The sequence below is a fragment of the Camelus ferus genome, chromosome 5 (genome assembly GCF_009834535.1).
Source record: "Camelus ferus isolate YT-003-E chromosome 5, BCGSAC_Cfer_1.0, whole genome shotgun sequence".
NCBI lineage: Eukaryota > Metazoa > Chordata > Mammalia > Artiodactyla > Camelidae > Camelus > Camelus ferus.
Genome location: NC_045700.1, coordinates 90,887,680 through 90,901,498, shown reverse-complemented (window position 1 = coordinate 90,901,498; position 13,819 = coordinate 90,887,680). Strand labels below are relative to the sequence as shown.

At 53.7% G+C, this 13,819-nt stretch overlaps 1 protein-coding gene across 3 annotated transcripts; it reads right to left on the bottom strand.

Moving 5' to 3' along the window:
* Window positions 1-5,633: 5,633 nt before the first annotated feature.
* LOC102510064 (intestinal-type alkaline phosphatase) lies at window positions 5,634-13,536 on the bottom strand. 3 transcript variants are annotated; one of them, XM_032480499.1, is made up of 12 exons: window positions 11,189-13,536; window positions 9,853-9,962; window positions 9,636-9,752; window positions 9,408-9,523; window positions 9,035-9,209; window positions 8,784-8,956; window positions 8,401-8,535; window positions 8,241-8,313; window positions 7,983-8,117; window positions 7,705-7,896; window positions 7,384-7,500; window positions 5,634-7,256 (listed from the first exon to the last, which is right to left on the bottom strand). In XM_032480499.1, exons 2-12 carry the CDS (start codon window positions 9,926-9,928, stop codon window positions 6,934-6,936), a joined length of 1,632 nt encoding a protein of 543 aa, XP_032336390.1. In that variant the 5' UTR covers window positions 9,929-9,962; window positions 11,189-13,536; the 3' UTR covers window positions 5,634-6,933. The 3 variants fall into 3 exon arrangements, with proteins under 3 accessions (XP_032336390.1, XP_032336389.1, XP_032336388.1); XM_032480498.1 differs by having other exon boundaries at window positions 9,636-9,962; window positions 13,098-13,536; XM_032480497.1 differs by lacking the exon at window positions 11,189-13,536 and having other exon boundaries at window positions 9,636-11,061.
* Window positions 13,537-13,819: the final 283 nt, after the last annotated feature.

The following is a 13,819-nucleotide window of genomic DNA, read 5'->3' as shown; positions in this document are numbered from 1 at the left end:
TGAGCCCCAGTCCTGATGTGCTGGGAAGCCCCAGGGCCTTCTTTGCAAATGCCCCTGGGGTGGGTACTCAGGAGGCCAGGGTTCCTCCTAATGCCCCTAGCGAAGGCTGGCCCTTTCCCATCCCCATCCCCCCATGTTGGGCAGCACCCCAATTCCTTCCCTCCCCAGGGACCAGGTGGAGTCACAGACTATACTGAAGGCCTGGGGAGCTGGGGCGCCCCTTTCCCTCCCTCCTCTCTTTTTTCCCTTTCTGGGTGCCTCACCCCTCCCCTAAATTGGCTTGAGAAACCCACTTTCTCTTCACTTAATAAAAAGAGCAATTTCCCCTCTCCCTGCCAGCCCCAGGCCTGTCCAGAGGCTGAACACTGGACCCTGAGGCTGCCCATGGGGCCACCTTGCAGCAGGACAGGACAGGGCAGCCGGCAGGGTGAGATCCAGCAGCCCCTCCCACACCCCACAGCCTGTGTAGGAGTTTGGACTCGAATTTGGAGGGCATACCGCTGAGCAGCACCTCGGCAGACATGTCCCTCCAGCAGGCCACCAAGCTTGGGGAGAGGTGGTAGAGGAGGGTTGGTTTTTATCTGTAGGAATTGTACCGCCTCCCACCTCCCACCCCTTAGAATCCATTTTTGTTTAAATGGCATTTCCCCTTCCTGCTCCCCTTATGAAGGGCTGCAAGACACCTCTGTCACCGCCCATGCAGGGGTCCCAGCAGGCTTTGGGAGAAACTGAGACCGTTTTGGCTTTGGAGCCAGGTACCTCCGGGGTGCCTGTCACAGTGCAGCCGTTGACCCTGTGGGGCAGTTTTGGGAGCATTTTACAGAAACACGCAGTCTCCAAGCACATTATTTATAATTCCTCCATAGGACTATTGAAGGTTTCAGAACATCATGAAACTCAGCCCATCCTCCCAAAAGAAGTCCTTGCTCTGTAACCTCACTTGTCCTCACTGCGACCACGAATTTGGGCAGTTCGTCGTTGAGCAGGACCTCAGCAGCAAGTACTTCACCCTGAGTCTGAGCAGACTGTCCCCCTCAGCAGCCTCAGGATCACAGGCCTCCCTGGAAAACTGCCAGGAGCGGGGCTCCCTCGACTCAAGGCCCCCTTCCCTTCGGGGAAAGCTGGTTGTGTCCTGGCATGGCCTTTCCTGAGGAGCCTCACATGAACTGGCATCTGCCCCTGGTGTCCTGGTTGGGCCCCTGCCCCATGTGGTTGGAGGGGACCTCTGGCTCCTGTCCCTGCATATGTTTTCATCTCCAGGCCTTTGCCCAAACTCAGTTCAGGTGACATAGGTTCTGGCTCATTTGGGAGCCTCCTTCTCATCGGACTGGATCGGGGGTTCTCAGTCCTCACTCATTTACAGCCCACCTTTGAGGCTGGGACCCACAGGTTCCACTGGCCATGGTCCCCCTACTGGTATGGGTTTGTCCCTCATTTTGCCTGTGTGGCTGGCACAGTTTACCCTTCAACCATGTGGTCTGCTGTCCAGGACATAAGCCAGCCTCCTCCCTGCCCATGGGTGCCTCCTCCTCCCTCCTTCCCTGCCTCCCAGCACTTGGTGGGAGGTGCCACTGCAGGGGGCTTCGGGGACACATCCCTCAGGTCCAGTCCTTTGAGCGACCCCTGTGGGCCGGGCAGCTGTCCAGCATGAGCTCAAAGGTCAGAGGGGAATGAGGAGGCGACTGGCTCCCCAGACCTCAGCTGCACCCAGATCTGGGAGCCTCTGGCAGCGGCTCAGCCTGATTCATTGGGCAGCAGGCTGCTGTCACATGGTGCTGTTAAGCAGCATCTCTCTTGTCTACACATTGCATAAATAACAATAAAAAACCCTCTTACCTTCCTGCTGGACCAACCCATGGCAGGGCTGCTGACTGAGGTCTGTGTGGAGAGGTCTGAAGGCAGTTATTTCCCTCCCACCCGAGGACCCAGGAAGGGCTGAGGAGCAGAGGGGGTGCCATGCTGGCTGAAAATGAAGAACTTGCAAATCTGGTGATCAAAGAAAGGGCCAGAACAAGGCACGAGGGCCTGGATGACCCCTTATTGAGGGTGGATGATGGCTTCACCATTTGGGACAGGGAGATGGCTATTTCCTCCCTGAGGGGCAGCTCAGAGACACAGCACTGGTTCTTGGGTGCTGAGCCAAGAACACTGGCACAGACTGGGCGTCCCTGGTGACAAAGTCCTATTAGGGGGACTCTGGGCTGCGGCCTGGTGGTGTACACAGAGCGAACTATGAAGCTCTGCTCAGCTGGAGTAAGCAGGCCCTGGGGTCACCTTAGATCAGCAGGTGCAATTTCAAATACCACGCAGCTTCCTGGAGGCCCCCGCCCAGGAGGCACGGATTAGAGGAGCATCCTCAAAGGGGCAGCAGCCTGTCAGGCAGAGGCAGACCAGGTGGGGAGACCTGTTTCTGAAACCTGAGGGGTGGGGGTAGCAGTATCAGACGGTACCAACAGCCACAAGGTCAGGACAAGGGTCCATCTGGCATCCCTTCTGAGGCGTCCTCAGAGGCAGTGCGTCTGTTTTTACTTGTCGTGAAGTATCCTGTGTCTGCCAAGCAGCCATGCTGGGCTTGGTGTAGGGATGGGGCCCAAGGGGCTCCATGAGATGGTGGGGTGGGGGTGGGGGGTCCAGGTCTGCATGGGACTGAACCTGTGGCGCCACCCAGGCCCCAGTCTGAACACTGCAGGGAGCAAGGCACCCATGGTCCCAGGGAGCTGTTTGGCCTAAGAGTGCTGTCTGGGGCCCCAGCATCCTGGTCTCCCATCTGGATCTCAGGGGGTTCATTAGAGGGTCACCGGGCCTTCCAGAGTGCCTACTGTGTGCTAGGCTCTCCCATGCTTTATCTCATTTGCAGCCTTGCCACAACCCGGGGCAATCTGCCCGCTTTCTACTAAATATCTAGTTCCAAGCTGGCGCCTTCCTCTTGATGGAATAAAATTTATGTATTGAGGCAGGACAAGAAAATTTAAGCCTAACGTACTCCCTGCCCCTGTGGGGCCCTCCCTAATGGGCAGTGTGCACCTGCGTTATACATAAAGCGGAGCTTCTCAAAGGTGGGAATGCCTGCTCCGCCTTAGAAATCACTGTTTTCTTCTTCTTCTGACAGGAGCAATATAACTCCTTAGAAGATTAGATTTCTTTCCACTTCCTTTAAGGGGTCATAGTGACATGTTGCTCACTTTGTATGTGCTTATCTGGCCTGTGTATCTTTGCTGAACTTTGTCTAAAATGCCAGTGTGCCATTTTAATGTAAGATCCTTTGTTTTGAAAATGTATATGAACAGTCCTCAGAATTTTCTGAGAGACTCTCTCACAGGTTTTAATCCCCCGATTTTCATGAAAAAAATTCTGTATTTCTCCTTTAGATCATTATTGATTAATTTTCATCAACGACCCTGTTGACTGGGTAATGCCCTCCCCACCCCCTTGGTTCCCAGGTGTCCTGGGGGAAGGGAACGTGGGCACTGCAGACAAGGGGCCGACTCAGCGCCTCCCCCCCAGTTGCTCACTCCCAGTGCATTGAGACCTGGTAGACTTTAGAGAATCTGGCTAAGTAGATTTATATGATCAACTTTAAAGAAAATAATCCTTCCAGAACATCAGGTGGCTTACAAAACATTCCCACATAAAAAACGGCAAATGATACCTGTAACTCACACCAGGGGGACAACCCCAGAAGTGACAGCTCTGACACCTCCTCCCTCCTGACACATACTCCTCATCGCCTGTGGTACAGACCTGATGAGAAGTTAGCCCCAAATGTAGAAAATTAAACAGCACCAAATGTTTGAAGCACCCTCACCTCCATGGTCATCGGTGGAGCTTGCTCTGGGCACCTTGAGGTGTTAGTCGAGAACAGCATGAAACCCTCCTGATTGGCAAGAACTTTACAGACTGAGCTTTCAGAACATGAAGACAAACGCCCGCAGATGTTCCGCAGTGATGGTTAGTTATGTGCTGTTGCACCCATTTCTTTTTGATATTTCCCTAAGCAATGATAAATACTTGGAAGGCTCTTTTAAAGTTTCTTACATAATAGCATAAGACAAAAAACACCCACCACCAGGCACACACTTATTCTGTCTGCTGCAGTAAAGATAGCAGAAGCAATGGACAGAAAATGACCTGCTGACAAACTGAAAGGCATTTCTTTGTTAGCAAATATTGTTGGAGATGTAGAGAAAACAATGGTGTAGAATGAAAAAAAATTTTTTTGTTAGAGCCTATTACCCAGTGTGGGAGGTTGGCTGAAAATACAGATGTTTCTACACATCTCAGCTTAAGGTACTTGTGGGATTCTGTTCCAATAATGAAATACAGAAACCACATTTTTGTGTGTGCTCCAGTAAAGGAAAGTTATAGCAGGGAAGATATATTTCACCAGTTAAGGCCTTGTTTGAATAAAACAACGTCATGTGGGGAAAACAGTGTAAGTACACCCACTGGTGGAACAGCTACTCGGAAAGGAGTTTTTGAAAAAGCATTCTGGATGAGGAAAGGGTGCAGAGGCAGCAGAACTTGGAAAACTCACTGCTTGGCCCATCCATGGTCAAACCATTGCAGGAAAGAGCTCGGAAATTTGAGGGCACGTAAAAGGCTGCAGGAGCCATAAAACTTGGTTTTATGACGTTACAGCCATTGGCCATAACGTCATAAAACCAAGATTGTCCTAGCGGAGGAGAAACTTTATGATAGGTTCAGGGTAGTAAGATTGGGGTGACCATGTAACCTTTTCAGATCAACCACACAGAATGACTCATCTTTACAGCAAAATATTGAAGAATCATGAGTCCTGCCCTCCTTCCCAAATTCCTTTCCTTCTTAAAGACCAATGTGCTGATATTTCTAGAGGTGACAAGAGCTCTCAGCTTAGGCACCCTGTAAAAAGCATGAAAAAATAACCACACTTTCTGTGTATCTGCCTCCTCCAGGTAAAGACGTTGACAATGTGTCCATGAAGGACACACGATTTTGTGGCCAATAATGTATTTGACTGACAAAATCTCTCATGCCTACACTTACAAAAAGCTTGGAAACAGAAACTGTGTTTTAATATTTAGATATAGTTTGCGTACCACAAAATTCACCCTTTTAAAGTGTATAATTCTGTGGTTTTTAGAATATTCAACATTGTGCAAGGAGATCCACTCCTAATTCCAGAATATTCTATTTTTAAAATCTGCCTCTTTAAAATGTAGAGTTCCCCTGAGTTTTGAATCCATTTATGAAGCATAAACAAGCAGCACTTTCCCTTTCGTTTGTGAGACCAACTAACTCACCACAGGGAAGACAGAAACACACTAGCTGCGTTTTAACAAAATCCTTTGCATAATTGGTGGATGGAGTTAAAAAATGAGTAGGATGATTTAGTAAGTCCAGCAGGTGATGCCCTTCTTCCATTCAGCCCCATGGTTTTGTGACAGCCACTGAAACCCAGAGGTGGAATAAACTGCCCTGTGAGCCTGGCCTTCAAATTGATGTCGTACAGTGTTCAATCAAAATTTTAGTAAATAAGGATGCTTACTCAATCATATTAACATTTCTAATGAAAGAAAAATCTCTTTCCCCTCCTTTATAAATGTGCAAAGAATTTTGTCATTTTGTAAAATTTATTGGGAAACATGGCTCGCTTCACCTTTATATAATTCTCTGAAATGTTCCCTTTGGGTGGGTTAGATCCTCACTAAGTATAGTTACATTAGAGTGGATGCTCCAGAATGTCTTCAGACAGAGGTCAGAAATGTCTGGAGTCAGCACTTCCTCTCTGGTTTCTCAGCTCCACCCATCCCCCTAGCACATCAAAAACAGACAGAACAGACTCTTCTCCCCTCAGTAGCCAGCAGGATGTGCTCAGAGTCAGGTCCTGTTAGGTCTCTGCTCAAAGCCTTCCCAGCACACACCACACTCTGGATAAGGTTCAACCTCCTCCCCCATCTGCCCGCAGCCCTCCTCATCCCTCAGGGGCTTTCACCTGCTCCACCTGCCCCAGTCCCCCCAGATCGGATCCAGCTGCTGACCTCCAGCTGCATTTGCTGACGCTGCCTCAGGGCCCTTGCACTGCTGTTCCTTCTGCGTTGCTCAAGCTCTCACTTCCTTGGGTCTCTGCTCAGGGTTCTGCTCCTCAGGCAGCCCCCCCTGACCTCCTGCTCCGAATTATCCCCCACTTTTCCCACAGACACACACTGTGCCCCTACTCACTAAGGATTTTTCTTTCTAGAACATAGCACTACTGGCATTGCACTGTGTAACAGTTTATTTGATGACTGCGTTCTCCCTCCCAGGAGGGCAGGGAATCTGCCCTGACCCACAGCTCCATGGCTGCTCCTTGGATCTCCCAGCCTGGAATGGGCACTGTGAGGGCCACCATAACAGTAGCTAAGTGACTTGGGACAGTTGCCTCTCCCTTCTGTGTTACCCTTCTCTGTAATGGTACCACTGGGTTTCTAGCAGGGGCAGTTGAGGACTCTCTGTTAAAGTCTCTCTGGGCAGCCTGACCCCAGCAGCCTCCTTGGCCAGCAAGGTGCCTGCAGGGGCAGTTCCAAGAAGACACGAAGCGCTCCCCTCCAGGCCCACCTAAAGGGGCCTGGAGAATTGTAGAGGGTTAGGGACACCGGTGGAACTGGGCCCCCCTGGCCCTCAGGCAGGGTGATGGGTGGGTTGGGGGGCAGGAGGGAGGGTCTGCATGGTCTGAGTGGCCTCTCTTCTAGGGGTGCAGGGTGACAGCACAAAATCCAGGAGGACCATGGTTGTCACAGGAAAATCATGGCCTCAGCCTCCAGGGAGGTCCAGCGCCACCTAGAGGCTTCAGGATGAGGCCCCTTTATTGGTCGGCATTGGATGCCTGGCAGAGGGTTCAAGTGTGGCCTCAGTGGGTGGTGGCTGGGATGGCGCTCCGGGTGGGAACTCTGAGGTGGCAGTTCCGTTAGGACGTCAGTGCAGGGCGGGCAGCAGCAGCAGCGCCCCGCCCAGCAGCGCCAGGGAGGGAGGGCAGACGGCCGGCCCCGGGTGCGCGGAGGCGGTGGGGCTGGCGGGCGTCTGCACGGCGGCGGTGGGGATGGCGGGGGTCGGCAGGCTGCAGTCGGTGTAGGGCTCGATGCAGGCGGCGAAGGCCATGACGTGCGCCACGAAGCTCTGCTCCTGCACGCCGTGCACCAGGTGCGCCTGCGGGCCGCGCGCGAACACCGCCACGTCCTCGCCGCCGTGGGTCTCGCTGGACAGGGGCACGGCCGCCTGCTGCCGGTACGTGGGGTCCCCTGGGCGGAGGGTGCGGGGTCAGGACGGCGGGGAGGCGGGCCTCACTCCCGCGACTTCCTGGCCATGTTCCCCCTCCTCTCCTCCCCTCCTCCCCTCTCCCTAAAAAATCCCACTGGCTGCACTCACTGCTCTCGCTTTTGTCGACATCCGGCCTTGCGCCCCCGCTGAGCTGGTACCCAGGGCCATTGCCGTAAAGGATGGATGTGTAGGACTTGCCATCAGAGGCCTTGCCATCTGCCAGCCCTGCAGGGAGTAGAGGACCTGGTGATCACACTGACCACAGCCTTTGGAGAGCCTCCTGTGTGCTGAGACCATTCACCGGCTTAACCCGCCCCAGACCCCTGCTGGGCGGTTGTTGTTATTACCCCATTTGACAGGTGAATCTGGCTCAGAGCAATTCCTGCTTATAATTTAGGAAATAGCAGCTGCCACTCTCCCTGGACTAACCGACAACTGAGCTTCCCCGCAGTGGATAGCCACCGTAAGTGAAGACGTGAGAGTGGTCAGCGGTGACAAGGGTCAGTGTGTCATTTTCGCTTGTGAGCTGGCTGGTCTTGTCAATGGCATTGTCGAACTCGATAGCCTCCGTCAGTGCCCTATAAGCTACGTTTTCATGGTGACCGTGGTCAATGCGGCCTCCTGCAGGAAGGAAACAGAAAGGTGTGTGTTGCCAAACCTACCCTGACTGCCCCTTCCCTCCTCTGCTCAGTAAGGCTGCCACTCACCCTCTACGAAGAGGTAGAAGCCACGGGGGTTCCTGCTCAGCAGGCGCAGGGCTGCCTCCGTCATCTCTGCCAGGGATGGGTCCTTGGTGAAGTCTCGCTGGACCTCATATTTCATGTCTGCAGGCTCAAAGAGGCCTGTGGGAAAGCCAGCAGTGACCAGCAATGGGGAGGGTCAGTGGCCCATGTCTCTGCACATGCTGGGCCGTCTGAAGACCCCTAAGACCTGGGGAGGACAGTGGGGGTGAGTGGGGTCATTACCCATGAGATGTGTTACACTGGAGTCATTGGACGCCTGCATGAGTGCTGTGCGGTTCCACACATACTGGGCACCCTGGGAGGGGCAGAACCAGGTCTCAGCCCATATTTCTGCACCCTCAACCCTGCCCGCTGCACCCCTGCACCCGTGAGCCCCCATCACCTGGTGCTTGGCCTGCCACTCCTGCACCAGGTTTCGCTTATCCTTCCGGACTCCGTTCCGACTGTCATCCTGTGGGTACTCAGGGTCTGGGGTCCCCTCAGGAAACATGTATTTTCGGCCTCCACCCAGGATCACCTGGGCACAGAGATTAGGGCAGGTGGGCTTGGGGCCTGGCTAACCCCTTGCTCCCTCCTCAGACAGCCCTTAGCCCCCCCACCAGGTCTATGGGGATGGCCTGTCTCCACCTGTACCTCCTAGAGTCACCTTGACCCCAACCTCACGGAGACCCTGGCAGGCTCCAGGGCTGTGGGTTGCCTGGGACTGTGGTGGGTGTGGGTCCCTCCCCCTCTGCCCAGCCCCTCCCCTTGCCCGCCCTGTCGCACATCAATGTCCATGTTGTTGATGAGCTGCGTGGCGATGTCCTGGCAGCCCTGCGTCTTCGCATCAGCAGACAGGTCGGCATCTGAGTACCAGTTGCGGTTCACTGTGTGTGCGTAGGTGCCGGCTGGAGAGGCATGCTGCACCCTTGTGGTGGTCACGATTCCCACGGACTTCCCTGTGGGTGGCAGAGGTCAGGATGGGCCCCTGGGGTCTCTGGGTCTGCCCCCACCCCCAAAGCTGGCCCCACGCCAACCTGCTTTCTTGGCCCGGTTCATCACAGAGGTGACCTCATTGCCACGTGTCGTGTTGCACTGGTTGTAGCGGGCAGCTGCACTTACACCAATGGTCTTCATGTTGCCCTTGACCCCGCACAGGTAGGCGGTAGCCGTGCCAGCGCTGTCTGGCACATGCTTGTCCACGTTGTAAGTCTGGGGACAGAGATGCCTTCAACTCTGCTCTGGGGTAGACACCCAGATCCTGACTTACCCAGGCCCTGGGGCCCATTCCCACTGTCCCTGGGCCCTAACTCAGGCCCCAGCCCTCCTGGGGTCCTCCTTCCTGCCAGGTTCCCTAACCCCAAACCCACCCCGCTAGGGTAGAGCTCCCTGAGGTCACCCAGCCCTTACCTTGGACAGAGCCAGGTACGGGAATTGGTCCATGACCAGGGGTGTCTCAGGTCCAGGCTTGCCACTCATCTGCCCCTTCAGGATCCGAGTGGCTGTCACCGTGGACACCCCCATCCCTGAAGGTGCACATGTCAGGCCTGAGTCCCCAGGGCTGGCCTGTGTTTGCCAGAAGCCATGGGTTCCAGGTTTGCGGGAGGTATAGGAGGTGGACAAGCCTAGCATACTCACCATCCCCCAAGAAGATAATGAGATTCTTGGCGGCCGTCTGGATGGGTTGCAGCTTCTTAGCGGCGTCCAGGGCCTGGGCTGCCTGGCGGTTCCAGAAGGCTGGGTCTTCTTCCTCAACTGGCCAAGGGGAATGTTGAGGGCAGGTCAGGCTTAGGGCAGCGGCCTGAGTGTGGGGGTGGGGCATTTCGAAGTCGGGGACTGGGAGATGCCTCATTACCTGGGATGACACCAAGGGAGAGCCGAAGCCGAAGCCCCAGCCCCAGCAGCAGCAGCAGCACCCAGGCCCCCTGCATGCCTGTGTGATGTCGGAGGCGGGGGAGGCCAGATCTTGAGCAAGGTTGAGACACAGGGTATCAGGTTTGGTACAAGCTTTCTGAGCTTAAATCAGTGGAGAATTTCGTCCCTGCTGTAAAAGGCTCCATGTCCCTCCCAGTGCCCGCGGTGACCACACCCTGCCCTTGCCCCCTGTGACATTAAGCCATATTGCCAGAAGGAATGTGGCAGGGTGTGGCTGAGGAAGCAGGGATCCTGAAAAGGTCCATCCCTCACAGGATGGTCACCAGCTGTCTCTCAGGGGAGGGGATTACAGGGCAGATGTCCTTTGCCTGAGGGGCATTTGCAAGGTCCTGACAGGGGCCACTCCCAGGCCCCTGCTCACCAAGTCCTGTGTTAGAACCATCACTCCTGCATTCACTTCATCTCTTCAGAGCTTTCTGAAAGTCAGCTTTGGTCTGGTTGGGTCTGGGTGACTAGGGAGGTGGGGTTCTAAGCACCCAGCCTGGGCCAAGGGCCTGATTTGGATCCTGATGCTGTGAGTCAGGGTGACACCCAGGGTGGCCTGTCTGCCCTGCCAGCCACTCAGAATCTCACCAGGCCTGACTGGGCAGGTGAGGTGGTCACTGGGCTAGAAGGGGCCCCAGGAGCCAGGCCCAGAGTTCCCCTGCTGTGGAAAATGGTGGGACTGGTAAAAATAGAGCGGGGACCTTGTCTGTGCCTCCAGTTACTGAAGGCTGGCTGGGCAGGCATTGCTGTGTGTGTATTTGGTGCGGGGTGGAGGGTGTTGGGATGGGAGTCTGTCAGGCAGGTTGGGTCGAGTGCACTGTACATGAAGTTGACCTCTCCTCCCTTGGACAGGTAGATGAAATGCAGGGGTGAGTCTGTTCCCTCCACAGGCAGTGCACACTCACAGATACAGCTTCTGATAAGGAGCTAAGAGATTCCAGTGGGCCCCAGGTGGGTTCAAAGTCTTATTCTAATCCAGGAATCCCACTTCTGGGTATATATTTAAAAGAATTGAAAGCAGGATCTAGGAGAGGTATTTGCACACCCAGCTTGTAGCAGCGTGTTCACTGTAGTCAAAGGTACAGGCAACACAAGTGTGCAGCAACAGGTGAATGGTTGAACAAGATGTGACAAGCTCTACAATGGATCATTACTTGTCTTTAAAAAGGAAGGAAATTCTGGCACATGCTACAACACGGATGAACCTTGAGAACATGATGCTTAATGAAGTAAGCCCGTCACAGAGATGAATACTGTGTGATTCTACTTACACCGGGTATCTCAAGTAGTCAAGCGCATAGAAATAGAAAGTTGGATGGTGGCTGCCAGGAGCTGGGAGGAGGGGACTGGGGATTCCTTGTTTAATGGATGCAGAGTTTCAGTTTTGCATGGTGACAAAGTTCTGGAGATTGTGGCTCTACATGTGAATATACTTAACACCACTGAACTGTACACCTAAAAATGGTTAAGATGATAAATTTTATGTTGTGTTGCTTTTTTTTTTTTTAACCACAATTAAGACTTAAAACACATTCCTCCCGGCCTTGCCCACCGCAGTGGACCGTGGTCGACCCCTTGCACCCAGGCCTCCTTACACCTGAGCCAACCTGCGCTGGTCGCCAGCATCTCCCTGCCCAGCCCCACCCCCAGCCTCCCTCCCTTCAGGCAGCGCTTCCTGGGTCCTCCTCCCTCCGCCTGCTGTTCACCAGCTCACCTTGCTGACCCTGCTTATCCTCTAGCTCTCAGAAGAAATATCAGCTTGGAGGCATCCTTCCTGGCCTTTGTGAGTTGTCCCCATCACTCCTTTATCTCTTTAGTCTTGTTGTGGAAGGAAAGTTCTTGGGCTAAAGGTCAGGGGAGACTAACTCCTGGGCAGGCCCTTAATTAATTAATTGGTGTCTTTTACCAGGCCGTAGGTTAAAGGTTGGTTGCTCCGAGATTAGTCTTCATTCTAGCGAATTCCCAGTTCCCTTTCTTTTGAATTTTGAACGTAACTGAGATTCACAAGCAGTTGGGAGAAATAGCACAGAGATGGCTTGCGTGCTCTGTCCTATCTTCCCCAGTGGTGTAATGCACAGATGTTCACCCTTCTATTCACACTCCCCCATTTACATATGCTCCTGTGTGTGCGTGTGTATAGGTTCTGTACTATCTTATCACACATGTGGCTTCCTGTAAACACCACACAGTCAAGATACTGAACAGCTCTAACCCCACGGGCCCCTTTACTACCACGCGGACCTCTGTCCCTAACCCCTGTCCTGTGTTTCTAAAATTCTGTCATTTCAAGTAAGTTACATAAATGGATTCATACAATCTTTTGGGATTGGCCATTTTCACTCAGCCTAATTCCCTGGAGATTCACCTGACTTGGAGCAGCAGTTGGCTCCTCTGTGCCTCTGAGCAGTGTCCGGGATGAGTGGACCCCCTGCCTGTTTAACCCTCCACCTGTGCAAGAACGTCTGGGCTGGTTCAGGCTGGGTTATTATATAAAGCTGCCACGAATCTACACGGAGAAGTTTTTGAGTGAACATTTCATTTCATTCCATTTCTCTGAGATACATGCCAAGGAGTGCAGTGGCTAGGTCACATGTTGTGTGTGGGGTTGTTGTGTTTTTCTTTTTTTAAGAATGCTCCCCACCCTGCTCAGCTAAAAAAAAAAAAAAAAAAAAAAGGAACTGCTAAACAATTTTGCAGAGGGGCCGCACCACTTTGCATTCTCACAAGCAACCGAGGAGGGATCCAGTTTCTGCGCATTCACAGCACCATTCGGTGTTGTCACTGTTTTTAATTTTGTCCTGTGCCTGAGCAGGACTGGAGACCAAATACAAACCACAGGTCACTCGCAGTAAACAAAGCATGTTTGTTCACGTTCCCACCATGCACCCTGCCTGCTCACTCTGGACCTGAGTCACCTGAGTGTGGTGACATGCTGTTACACTCCTTCCTCTGGGGCCCAAGGATGACAAGGCAGCACAGCTTTCTGCTCTGGAGTAAGAGATAACACCTTCATCCCTGCACTCCTGGGTAGCTGATACCTTGGGCCAGGGGATGCCTAAATTCATGGAGCCTGTTCTCTGGGGGACAGTTGTCCTGGTCTGTCTGTCTCTGGGAAAGATTGGCTTGTCCTCTGGGGCCGCATCTAGACCCCCAGCACCCTCCACCATTGCCCCCATTTACCACCCTAAGCTGTCTGGGCTGCGTCTCAGCCCCCAGCACGGTGTCCACTGTAGGCATTGCCAGAGGCTGGGCGATACTGAGTCCATGTGGCATCAGCTGCCGGCGGTCCAAGGGGGAATGACTTCTGCCTGCCTCCTGCCCTCCCAGTCTCACGATGTGCCCCTGGGAAATGCAGAGACAGTCCCGCCACTCAGGGAGAGCCGGGCAGCAGCTGGGAACAGAAAGGCATTGATCATCAGGAGACCACACCACCCAACACTATGGGGCAACGGAGGCATCGCTTTCTAGGGGCCAGTGCTCCCTGGGCCCTCGTCCACACCTCTCATTTGACCCTCCTACCAGCCCTCTAGAAATGGTATGATTGTGCCCTCTGGTGTTAGGACGTGGAAAGAAAACATGAGTTTTATTTTGCCCTCTTTTCGTTGGGGGCCACATCTGGTAGACCTCATGGGATCAAGGCGGTGCCAAGCCTCCTGAAGTCACCTGGGGGACTGGCAAGCAGGTAGGAGGGCACTGGGAGGGCACTGGGGCTGCAGGATGTCATCTCAGCCTGGCCCAGACAGAGTGGCAGTGTCTGGCATCCCAGGAGTTCTGATAACACGTCTTCCTCTCTGACCAGGCCTGCCCATGCAGTTCTGGGGCCAGGAGAGGAGACTGGGCCACCCATTCCTCCTCCCCACGTGTCTGAATGAGGTTCCATCAGGAAAGTTAGTCACAAGTTG

Coding starts and splice junctions, on each gene's coding strand:
- LOC102510064 (XM_032480498.1), bottom strand. CDS start 9,849: ATGAGGCATCTCCCAGTCCCCGACTTCGAAATGCCCCACCCCCACACT. Junction 8,314..8,400: donor AGTGGCAGGCCAAGCACCAG/GTGATGGGGGCT, acceptor TGCCCCTCCCAG/GGTGCCCAGTATGTGTGGAA. Junction 7,257..7,383: donor TGTCGACAAAAGCGAGAGCA/GTGAGTGCAGCC, acceptor CCCTCCGCCCAG/GGGACCCCACGTACCGGCAG.